At 38.5% G+C, this 12748-nt stretch overlaps 1 protein-coding gene across 1 annotated transcript; it reads right to left on the bottom strand.

Annotated features, from left to right (window-relative positions):
* Nucleotides 1-415: 415 nt before the first annotated feature.
* On the bottom strand, nt 416-9808 carry LOC123758255 (isoamyl acetate-hydrolyzing esterase 1 homolog). The gene is made up of 5 exons (XM_045742423.2): nt 9664-9808; nt 5290-5345; nt 3790-4000; nt 2639-2833; nt 416-1125 (listed from the first exon to the last, which is right to left on the bottom strand). The coding sequence occupies exons 1-5, from the start codon at nt 9724-9726 to the stop codon at nt 919-921; spliced, it is 732 nt and encodes a 243-aa protein (XP_045598379.2). The 5' UTR covers nt 9727-9808; the 3' UTR covers nt 416-918.
* Nucleotides 9809-12748: the final 2940 nt, after the last annotated feature.

The following is a 12748-nucleotide window of genomic DNA, read 5'->3' as shown; positions in this document are numbered from 1 at the left end:
ATGTAATTAAAACATTACAAATGTCTAATTGTATGTAACAATGAATCCTAACATATCACAATGGTCTTGGAAAATTACCTCAATTGTATGTGAAGATGTTCTACGACATACAACATAGATCTTGGCTAAAATTATCGAAAAATAGGATGCCTACCAAACCAAAAATGTTATTACTGTACAGTACGTACATTTTTTATTTTTTACATGTATTGTACTGTATTGACAAATTTTTAAGTTTATTAATACAATACACAAATAAGAAACTTTTCAATACAGTATTTTTCCATGCCCAAAGCCAGAGTAATGGTCGATCATTCTCTACTGAACAAAATTCACCATTTTGAAAATAAAAACCAACCATATGAATTTTTCAATATAAACCCATTAGTCTTCCCACACCCTAAACTATTTTTCTTATTAATTGGAGTAAATGAATATTTTGAGATATGGGCCAATATCTGCTTTGAGCAGAACTTTGCACTCTTAAAATTAAATCAACCCATACAATTTTTTTTGAGGCCTATAGATTTTCCAATAACCAATAGCTCTGCTTTTTTTTTTATTTTAAACTAAAATTCATGGGAACCCAATCAAATTGATATCGAGATGTATTCTTATATCTATTTTCAGAATAACAGGCCAAACTCACCTCCACTGAATGAAAAGTATCTTTTTAATTTTCAGCCTTCCATCTGTTATTGGTCCACATGATTAAACTACAACAATGTATATTGACACCAAGGAAGAATAGATTACATAATTAGCACAGTACTGGCAAGTCTCAGCACAGTACAAACAACATATGCTCAAGTAGTAACAATAAATTACTGTATGTTATTGTCTCATTAAATTTACCACATAGATTTTGCCTACATAAATTCAAGGTTCAACTGTATTTAATTAAATGTGGACAAATTTTCAAGCTAATTTGTTTTTATTGTACCATTCAAGAAATGAGTTTGATGGGTTTTCACCATCAATCTCATCCCATAGAGGCAAGAGAGGTTCTGAGGGAAGATGTTTTACAAGCTGTTTCTCCAGAGCCGGAACTAGCAAAGAGGCCAGTAATTCCGACCCTCTACGGGAGAGGTGAAGACCATCACACAAAAGGCTCTGCCAATCCTCCTGATGAAAATCCAAACAGAAAAAAAAAAAATTGAGAATTCAGTGAAAGTATATTTGTATATAGTCCCAGAGCATATTTTAATGAAAGTACTAAGTAGCCTATTGATTTAATCTACTATATGTAAAACAAGCATGAGTTTCATCACTATACATCACAAAGCAGTCATTATGACTTGCATAATTTAAGCAGCTATTAAATATTTTGTTTAGAAGAGTCAATGAATGACCTACTGACAATAGTGCTTGACAAGATCATAAGAAATTATTTTCCAGTGTCTCTTTCATTCATAAGTAACATTAAAAAAAAAAGACCAGGCTACCTCTACACAATGTATATCCCTCGTCCCATCCTAAATCCTTATCCCGATTCCTTCTAAGTGCTATACAATCGTAATGACTTGGTGCTTTCTCCTGATAGTTCCCTTCCCTCTACACAATCTAGAGATAACAGTGATAGCCACAAAGGTTAAGGCCAAACTCCGGTGCCATAGGGCACAGGCCAGTAGTAGCCCTCTGGGAGAAGAAGAGGGCAGCCCTTAATCAACAGTTGGAAATATGGTGGATATTACGTGTAAATCAGTCAAGTTATAGCAAAAGAGATAAGCTAAAACAACCCACCTGGGATGTAAACAAGACAGGGAAGTATAAAACCAGCCACCTAGACCATCGTGCAGACTGGCAGGTGTGCCAAGTGTGAGAAAAAAAAAGTCATGGCTAAAAAACTCAAACCCTGACAATAAATATCTGGGGTAAGAGGTGTAAGCAGCCACGGGTAAGAACCACCACTTATGGGAACCAAATGCACCCTTAGCAAACATGTACAGCTCCAACACTCAGAAGGAGCAGTGCTTCTTGAGGTTATCTTGAGATGATTTCGGGGCTTTTAGTGTCCCCGCGGCCCGGTCCTCGACCAGGCCTCCACCCCCAGGAAGCAGCCCGTGACAGCTGACTAACACCCAGGTACCTATTTTACTGCTAGGTAACAGGGGCATAGGGTGAAAGAAACTCTGCCCATTGTTTCTCGCCGGCGCCCGGGATCGAACCCGGGACCACAGGATCACAAGTCCAGTGTGCTGTCCGTTCGGCCGACCGGCTCCCTTCGCTCCCGACCATGCTAGGCATAAGTGTAGTATGTTAGACAACACACAGCTAACAACTACACTCAACAGGTCTCAAAGTGAAAAACAAGTTGCGGCACTACCCAGAGGCAATGTGACGCAGGAGGAGTAAGCTTGTAGAGAAGGAACCCCTCAGAGTAGGTATCTTTGGTTGGACAGGAAAAATGAAAGCTGACTACCAAAGGGACCTCTAGCCTACCAGAAAGTGGTGTTTTATAATACTCAATGCTTGATTTTTTTTACAAAGATTTCTGTACAGAATTTTTGTGTTAGAGTAAGCACCTCTGAAGTAAGCAAGTAATTTTATGCTACTAGGCCAACTCACTTAGCTAATCTCTAAACAGAAAGAGAGTTTTCATCACTGAATGCCTTTTATCTTGCAACACAAATCTCACCTGATTGATCATGGCTGTATGAAGATCAATACAAGGAACCTTCATATCAGCAGCAGCATTAGAGCAAGCCTGTGCATACTTGGCAGTAAGCTCCTCGTCCTTCGTGTAGACACGGCCACTTTCTTTACAGTTTCTCAGCCAGGCATCACCATCCAGAGCTGGTGGGGTTATTACAATGGGATCAACTCCATCTTTCTGTTAACAAAATGAGAATGTAATAATTTGTTACTGAAGTCATTTCCACTACTGTAATACAAATTATCTTTGGCATCTTTATCTGTACTACTGTATGTTTAATCAATTATAAAAGTCTGAAAAATGGCTGTATGAATGTAGAAAATGTCTAATGAACAATACAGTGTTACTTAATCCAGTGCAAGGAAAAGGTGCTGTACATTAATATTAAAATGTGTTATTCTCTGATTCAGTATGCCATACAGTACAGAACTGTAATATCATTTTGGCGTATATTTTGAATACCAAAAAAACCTAATATATATTATCTTGGCATGCTCATGCAATAAGTACAATCTATTTTGCCTATGTATAGTGACAAATTATTCACAATTTATTTGCATATCTTAAGTCACAACAACGAATAACCCTGTTTTATCAAGATCAGCACATTCGTCTCACAAGCATGAGAGAACCCCTGGGCTGAATGGGACCATTTGGCACAATTTATATCAGGTATATAATATAAGGACATAGGTGTGAAATAGACATGGATGTGTAATGAGGACACAGGTGTGCAATAACAGCACAGACATGTAATAAACTCCAGAACAGCATGGGTACAATGTTAGGTGTAAAAATGAAAGGCACCCCCTATATTCCTCATGAAACAGACAACTCGTGTACAATTTTGAGGAAAGAAAAGGATAGGTCTGCAAGAAAAAGACAATACTGAAATTGAAGCCACCATCTGAGACCAAAATGTGGCATGTACTGTGTGACAGTTAAATCTATTACCAAAATGTTCATTAACACTAATATCACTGTACTGTATTTTCCATGTGACACATTTGAAAAATACAACTGATAAAATACCATAATTTGTTTTAATAACAACATTACTGTAATTTTCAATTGTGACACATTTCAGAATAACACAGATAAATTAGCGTAATGTAAAACTTCCAATGACCTACCTGAAAATGTGCGACAATATCCTTCATATTCTGCACATACTCGTGTAGAGGTACATATTGCTGTGTATTTACTGACTCACTGGCATCATTAGCTCCGAGGAATATTGTAGCTCCCGCAACTTCTTTGAGGTCACTTGCTACATATGGCAAAAGTGCTCGGCACTGACGAGTATTGTAGCCCGAGAACCCTCGAGCAACTACATCTGCTCGCCTGTTGGAGAAATATTTGCTAATACAATTTTTGCCAGTGAGTATTTGTAAGTGTGTATTTCAGAAATATGAATATAGTTGTCTTACTTTGATACTGGAGTAAAGGTATACAATTTCTGAACTATCTTATCTAAGTTTCGTCCTAAGGAAAGATCAGCCGTGATAAGGTTATACCGATACTAGGGAATACTGGAGAACATCGAGTCCTTCTTGGAATAACTAGCATAAGATTCTTTCACGCACGCAAACACAAAGCCTCTTAAAAGTCTTCCTTGGCATCTCAGGTGACTGTCTATGAAACATTTTCATTAGTGTACTTACCAGTTGGCCTACTCGGTCACCTACAGTCTTGTACATATCAAAAACAAAAAATAAAATAAAAATACTTAATGTCTGATTTCTTTTACATAATGCTTAAAATGCTACTAAAATGAACTTGCTTTTGCAGTCTAAATTTGTTCTCTAGCGGTTCAAGTAGATGGGCAATGTTGACCAGACCACACACTAGAAGTTGAAGGGACGACGACGTTTCGGTCCGTCCTGGACCATTCTCAAGTCGATTATGATAAGGAGGTAGGGACAGGCAATAAATAGGCAAGAGAGAGCTGAGGAGGAAAGTAAGGTGTAGGGGATAGTAGTAATAATGAGAACTGCAGAAGGCCTATTGGCCCATACGAGGCAGCTCCTGTTATAACCACCGAAGGAGATAGTAATATAGTAATAAGATAGTAATAACAATAGTAAGATAGTAATAACAGGAGCTGCCTCGTATGGGCCAATAGGCCTTCTGCAGTTCTCATTATTACTACTATCCCCTACACCTTACTTTCCTCCTCAGCTCTCTCTTGCCTATTTATTGCCTGTCCCTACCTCCTTATCATAATCGACTTGAGAATGGTCCAGGACGGACCGAAACGTCGTCGTCCCTTCAACTTCTAGTGTGTGGTCTGGTCAACATACTTCAGCCACGTTATTGTGACTCATCGCCTGCATATGGGCAATGTTGCTTCACTCCATCCTCATCTTCCATCTCCTTGTCCTTATATTCCTTCCCAGTGCTATACTGTATAGTTATACAAGATTGGCACTTTCTCCACATCATTTCTGTACTTTACCTTTACCTGACATTTAATGTTTTCCTAGCAGTCTTCTCATTATTATCCACCACAACTCCTGCACATCTTTGCTCATTCCCTCACAATTCCACTCTTTCCCTTTCCTTTTTAAGCCAACTAGGAATACAGGGGGTCAATCTTTTATAGGCTGATTTGCAGAAGTCACTTCTCTTACCTTTGAAAATGATCTGCTATTAGACCTCCCCAGTATCCTTCGGCACTGAAACAAAACTGCAAGTATCATTAGACAGGCGACAACCCACACTTTTGTCCATATTAGTATGGACGCAAAACTGTGATGAACTTTAAAAGAAAAGTAAAGTAATTATCAATAGAAGGCACCAAACCGGGAAGGCTATGTAGCACCAATCTTTAAAATCTTTCTCAATCACTTTCTCAATTTCTCAAAAAAATCAATCTTTAAAAGAAAAATGCAAGTAGATTTTTATGTGTGATTTGAATTGAACTTCCGAGATATCATTAAAACTGTGATGACATTAGGGGAACTGTACAGAAATGTATACAGTAATTCTAAGCTCCAGATTTATACATAACACTGTTAATAGTTAATAATAGTCGCCTTGTTGCAGGCACTTTCCCTGCCACATTGCACCTTCTGATGCAAGCTCACCCTCAGAGCATAATGAGAAAACTGGCACCAAATAAAGTATAAAGTACTATTAACCCTCAATTTGCCCATGAGCTAGGCCTTCATAGCCTATCTGGAAATTCTCACATAATGAATTTATGCAGAGCAAAATTTACATTACATGGGAAAAATGGATTAGATTTCAAAACTATAAATATATAAAAAAAATCACCATTTTCTCAATACTGTACACTATATTATTATGGTTAATAAAGAAATTTACCTATACAAGGTGAAGCCTACCAACAAAAATGGTTAGCAGAAGGGAGGACAGTTGAGACGAATTAAGAATAACGCAAATTGTATTATTTTATTTAAAATGCTTAAAAAGTCATATACTGTACTGTATAATCATATATAACATGTTGGTACTGAATTACATTCTTGCAAAGCCCCTAGTGTGCATAGCATTTTGGATTTTATTTATTTATGATCACAAGAACTGTGTGAAATGAAAAGAAAATATATTACAATACTTTATAACTACAAGGTAATGATTTGATGCAGTGGATGAGGCTCAAATCATTCAGTGGATCAATATATTGCCAGCATCAGTGTGTGTGGTGTGTGCAGACAACTTTTTCCTTAGATTGAGGGAACTCAATGAACTTGACAAGCTTCCAGACTTGAACAATGATAATCAATACTTTATTGTAAGATAATTTGATTTGTGCAAACATTAGCAAGGAACTTACCTGAATTTACCTGAGGCCACCATTTCTCTTGTGGCCTTGATGGAAACAGGAAACCAGTGGCTTGTCAAAGGTCCCTCTATTTTTCCTGACGATTTTTTCCAGCTGGATTTTGAAGTGCAATACAGTATATAGTCTTGGCAGTTATTGGTTTGGCAAGTAAGCGGTACTAAGATCTTACAACCCTGTGGTGAAAAAGCATCTCCTGTTTTCTGTCCTACATTGTGGCTTGTTGAGCTCGAAGCCGTTGCTCAGTGTATGAGTTACATTTGACCTTTTAAATCACTGGTATTTTTAACTTAAGAACTTATACAGTACTATACTGTATACAACTTTACATTTAAATTACAGTTCTTAGGTTTTACCTATTCAGAATTTTCTGAATAGGATCAAATAATTCACTTAGCTAAGCAAGTTACAGTCTTGATAATATAGTTACAAAATTTAATGTACCCGGTATATTTTTATATCATCAATGGGTTCGAGACCAACCACAAGTACAGTACAGTCTCTAAGCTAAGCAACTTGTAAATAAATAAATAAATAATAATTAAATAATATAATATGTGGAGAGCTAGTGTCACAACTGATATTTTATCCTACACACTGTCCCCAATCCAGTGGGCAGTGGTGGATAGATTACAATAACCCACACTTACTATTTACAGTTAGCAACAGGGGATATTTAGCTAAATTTCTGGTAGTATTGTACTGTATTTACAACCCTTTAGTTAGGTACAGGTTCTCTAGGTACTTATTCAGGCTTGATTTGAATAATTTGAATGTCTTTACAATCCCACTGTGCAATTTATTGCAATCGCAGGCACTCTTTTTTTTTCGGAAACTACCATATGCTTATTCATAGAAATAATAAATGGCATAAATGCCAAGACATATTTCAGTACAAAATCCAGTTGGAAAAAATCCAGAGAAAAACTGGCAAGCCTCACATAAGCCACTGGCTTCCTGCATCCATTGAGGTCATTACAGCTATGGTGAGCCTCAGTTAAATTCAGATACAGTACAGTACCAGTATATTGAAAGAGAATTGAGAAAGATATGCAATGCTTTATTAAAATATTCTTGTAGTGCTTTTTCTACTTTACTACCAATAAATTGGATCATTCAGTATAATCCTAGGATGATATGCTTTCATCATAAGACTAGCCTAACATTATCCTTTAAGCTAGGCCAGCATTATACTTCTGGTATAGGCTGACATTATACATTTAGATAAATTGACATTACGCCTTTAGTCAAGATTGATGGGATGGGCCTGGCTAAGGCTGATATTTTTGCAATTTTAACCTGATATGTATTTAGCCTAGAATGACATTTACACCTCTAGCCTAGGCTGATGTTACGCCTTTAGCCTTAGCTGCCAATGCACTTGTGGCCGGTCCGTCTAATTACCACAAGCTACACAAGCTTCACAAAGCTTCCTGGCAATACGTTAGTAATGAATAAATATGATATATTTACTCATTATAATGTTGGTGGTAAATGTACAACATGAAAAAACATAATTTAAATCTGAAAAAGTATCTTTTTATAAAGAAATTTATTTTATTTATTTATTTTATTTTATTTATTTATGCATATACAAGAATGTACATAAAAAATGTGAGGATACAAATATGGTAATTACAGTCTTGTAAAGCCACTAGCACGCGCAGCGTTTCGGGCAGGTCCTTAATCTAAGAAAATTTTAAGGAGGTAAATACTTGCAAAATTATAGACAAAAAATGATAACAGATTACATGAAATGAAAAAAAAGATGAGAGAAAATTGTAGGTACAGTATATTAAAGCACATAGGTAGCTAAGATTGATTGCAATGACAGCTTGAATGGTAGTTGACAAAAAAATTGGTAGGCATAATACAGCAGAAACAATATAAGATTGATTGCAATGACAGCTTGAATGGTAGTTGACAAAAATTGGTAGTCACAATACAGCATATGGCTAGCACATAAAAGAAGACAGCAATGAACACAATCATAAGGTTGTTTGAAATTACATAAAAATTAGGAGATTGGGTAACACTAGGTACAGAGCAAATTTAAAGCTCAGTGTAGGAAACTAAGAAGATGAAGTTAGGTACTTTTTGGTTTTGCTTTTAAATAAGGCAAAAGTTTTACAGTTTTTCAATTCACTAGGGAGTGAGTTCCATAAACTAGGTCCCTTAATTTGCATAGAGTGTTTACACAGATTAAGTTTGACCCTGGGGATATCAAAGAGATATTTATTTCTGGTGTGGTGATAATGGGTCCTATTACATCTGTCCAGGGAGAGTTTCAGAGCATGGTTTGCATTTAAGAACAGGGTTTTGTAAATGTAGTTGACACAAGAGAATGTGTGGAGGGAGTTAATATTTAGCAAGTTTAGGGATTTAAACAAGGGAGCTGAGTGTTGTCTGAAAGCTGAGTTAGTTATCATTCTGATAGCAGATTTTTGCTGCTATCAGATTGCTGCTTGATTTGACGAAAATAAAAAGCTGGTGATGCCAAATCAAGTCGACGATCCAAGCGTCGGTTAGGTTAGGTTAGGTTAGGTTTGGTTTGGTTTGGTTAGGTTAGGTTAGGTTAGGTTAGGTTAGGTTTGGTTAAGTTAGGTTAGGTTAGGTCAGGTTAGATCAGGTTAGGTCAGCCTAACCTAACATATCATATTTATTCATTACTAACGTACTGCCAGGAAGCTTTGTGTAGCTTGTGGTAGCCTGTGGTAATTAGACGGACCCCTTGTGGCCTGTGAGGCCAGTTGCATACTAAGCTGCTGAAAAATCAATCTACCCCGGGCAACCATCCACCCGTCTACCCCAGACAACCATCCACCTGTCTACCCCAGACAACCATTTACCTGTCTACCCCAGACAACCGTCTACCTAGCTACCCCAGACAACCATCCACCCGTCTACCCATCTACCCGACAACCGGCCATCCGTCTACCCCAGACAACCGTCTACCCATCTACCCCAAACAACCGTCCGCCTGTCTACCCCAGACAACCGTCTGCCCATCTACCCCAGACAACCATCCACCTGTCTACCCCAGACCACCGTCTACCCGTCTACCCCAGACCACCGTCTGCCCGTCTACCCTAGACAACCATCCACCTGTCTACCCGTCTACCCCAGACAACCATCTACCCATCTACCCCAACTGCTTGTCCAAGTAGAATCTAACTATATGAGGCATTATTTCCCTTACTTGTGTAATAGAGTCTCCAAAGAGGAATATCTTGGGCCACCTTACAGCTTTATGGACCGCCATTTGGTGTTATTGGAGTATATAGACAGGTCGCTGGTGGTGCCTGAGGAGCTCCTAGTCTACCTTTAAGACGGGGTGGAAACGCTTTGGCTGTTATATATATATATATATATAGTGGCTTTTATTTGATTTATTTATATATATACAAGAAGGTACATTGGGATTGTGAGAATACATAGCATAGTAGCCTTTGCATATAGCATATATAGCCTTTGTAAGACAGTATTATTCATCAAAATCTGTATTTTCACAAACCATTATATCTTCTTGTATAATTATGTAAGTAAATAATTTTTACCCTGGGGTTTGGGGAAAAGTCCATATTGTGTTAATTGTGGGTGTTTGGTAAGGTTAATTTGTTTTTAATTTTAAAATTAAAATAAAAAACTCATCGAGGGGCGAGTTTATTGGTCACTCATCCTGTGAGGAACGGGGTGAGAATAGCTTGAGCTACCTCATCCCTTTGTGTGTATTTTACCTCAATAGACTTATTTCAATTTCAATTCAATTTCAACCCTGTGAGTGGACACATCGCCATAGCAGCATGTACAACACTCCCCAATTGGAAGAAAACCCGCTGGATTGTTCATCCTGTCACTTGTATACCCAGTCACAGCTGGGACTTGCTTAACTCTCTCAAGTGAACAGCTTCTCTAACAAGATGTCTAGTGAGCTCCTGAGTCCCTAAATTGGTGGATACTTTTCTCAGGGTGTAGATAGAGCTTCAGTCTACTAGTGGAGGAGAGTGCAAATATTAACCACCTGGAAAACCTGAACTCTGATCGGGTAGGTGGATAAAGTCTGCTGCAGACTTGGGTTTGTTCTTTATTTTATTTATTTATATGTATACAAGAAGATACATTGAGTTTGTGAGAATACATAGCATTGTGTTTAAATTCCTGTAAAGCCACTAGTACGCACAGCGTTTCGGACTTGACTCACAATCGGGAGTTCTGGGCTCCAATTCCTGGCGGGACAGAAGTGGTTGGACACGTTTCCTTCCACCTAATGGCTCTGTTTACCCTCACGTTGCGTCGGCTGCGGGTGCATGTGCCGGGGCACTAGCAGTAAAGGTAGGGCGTAAGTTAGAACCCTCATCACGGCCCTTGGGGATTTATTCAGTAAAGGAAGGTGTCGAGACGCTCAAAATGTTTCGAAGCGGATGATTCAGATGGTGTTGGGTCTGGCTGGAGGCGTTGTGTTGAGGGTCAGAGGTCAGGAGGCTGTCAGGCAGTCAGCCTGGGACTGTCAGCCTGGGACTGCCAGCCTGGGCATTTCTTATTCATGCTGTCGCTGACACGTCCTCAAGTTTCCCTCGTACAGAAGACGCCGAGGTGGAGTTAGTCAGCTGCTGTGAGCTTACAGCCAGGTAAGGGCTCAGCACTTCAGCCTTGATATAAGCCTTAATTGCCGTGTAAATATGAGGACGGGCTGCAGTAGTATAGTCGGGGCCTTTCTTGACTGTTTTGGTATGGTCTTCTTGTTTTGTATGCACTAGCATACAATGTATGTACTACATACATACACTAGTATGTACTTCTTGTATGCTGTATGTAGGGTCTTCTTGTTTTGTATGTACTAACTTTATAAATCCAACATTATGTTTGTAACTCATCATCTATGTATCTACTTTTCCCGAATAATAAAAAAAAACTCAGTTGAGAATTAGTTAAAATTCCGGGCGGGACAAAAATGGTTGGGGGGCATTTTCTATCATCTAATGCACCTGTTCACCTAGCCGTCCCCTCATCGTTACTATAAGTACTACCAAAACAGGAGAATGGGCTGCAGTAAATAAGTACCCATGACTTAGTCACCTTGTTATAGGGCTACTTCCTGGAGGGCAAGGTTGTGTGGGTCAGAAATTCGACCAAAGGGGAACTCACTATAGGCCATAACATATATAAATACACTTTGGCTGCCTGTACTCCGACACAATGAATTAAATTATTATTATATACACAGACTGCCTGTCTCCGATAAGATGAATTATTAATGAATGTAATGCAATTCAATTCAGCTACAATTCAATTCGAATGCAATTCAGCTACAGATAGACAACATTAATTATTCATTATTATTTTCATTCATTCATTATTCATTCTTCATTATTCATTATTCATTCATTATATATTAATTATTCATTATATTCATATTCATTATTCAACATTAACATCAGTAATAAAAATGATGGCAAGTTTCTTGGCCTATTCCTAGACAAGAGACTAAACTTCAGCATCCACATTCAACACATAACTAAGAAAGTCTCTAAAACATCCGGACTCGCTTGCATTCGTCCCAACTTGGGTTGGCCCACGATCGACTTCTCAGCAAACTTTTGACCTATCCGGCCCTATTTGGCTCACAACCATGATCCATTAGGAGTAATTATTTTTACCTTCACCCTGTCTATCCCAGATTATTTACGGCTTTGTTGTGTTCTCCGTCGGCCTTGTTCGCCTTTTCTTCCTTCCTGTTCCCTGTATTTTTGTTTCCCTCCGTCTTTAGTTACCAATTCTTTTAAAGCAGGTTACCCTGCAAGTTCGTTTTCATTGTTAGGTTTTCTCTAAACCTTTATTGAATGTAGGGATAACTTTTTTACGTCTTGCTGCCTTGCCGGTTCAATCCAGTAGGTTCTATATGAATTGAGTCAATATGGATTTAAGTTGTATTGAAAACCATTATTGCTATACAACTGGCGTGATCTTGGTACACACTTTACATGTGTACTTGATCGGGCTGCTCATATGTCTTTGGTTACGCTCCGAGGGTGTAATGGGCGATGCTCTGCAGCTTGGAGAGCACAGAGCCCAGAGTGCTGGGCCTCGTCCTGGTGAGCACACTCACTCGCACAGTAAACGTTCTAGCTCCCTTGGTGGTGTTAACATTATATTTGTCAAGCCTTTCCAGCCTTGGTTGTCTTCGGTGGTGGAAGGAAGTGTGTCAAACATTCCGCTGAGGAATGTCTTCCCACTACACCAGTGCAGTACATGTTGGAGGTTTAGCTATGGTGCTCCAACTTGCA

Source organism: Procambarus clarkii, chromosome 11, assembly GCF_040958095.1.
Source record: "Procambarus clarkii isolate CNS0578487 chromosome 11, FALCON_Pclarkii_2.0, whole genome shotgun sequence".
In the NCBI taxonomy this organism is placed as follows: Eukaryota; Metazoa; Arthropoda; class Malacostraca; order Decapoda; family Cambaridae; genus Procambarus; species Procambarus clarkii.
This window is presented reverse-complemented; position numbering and strand designations above follow the sequence as displayed.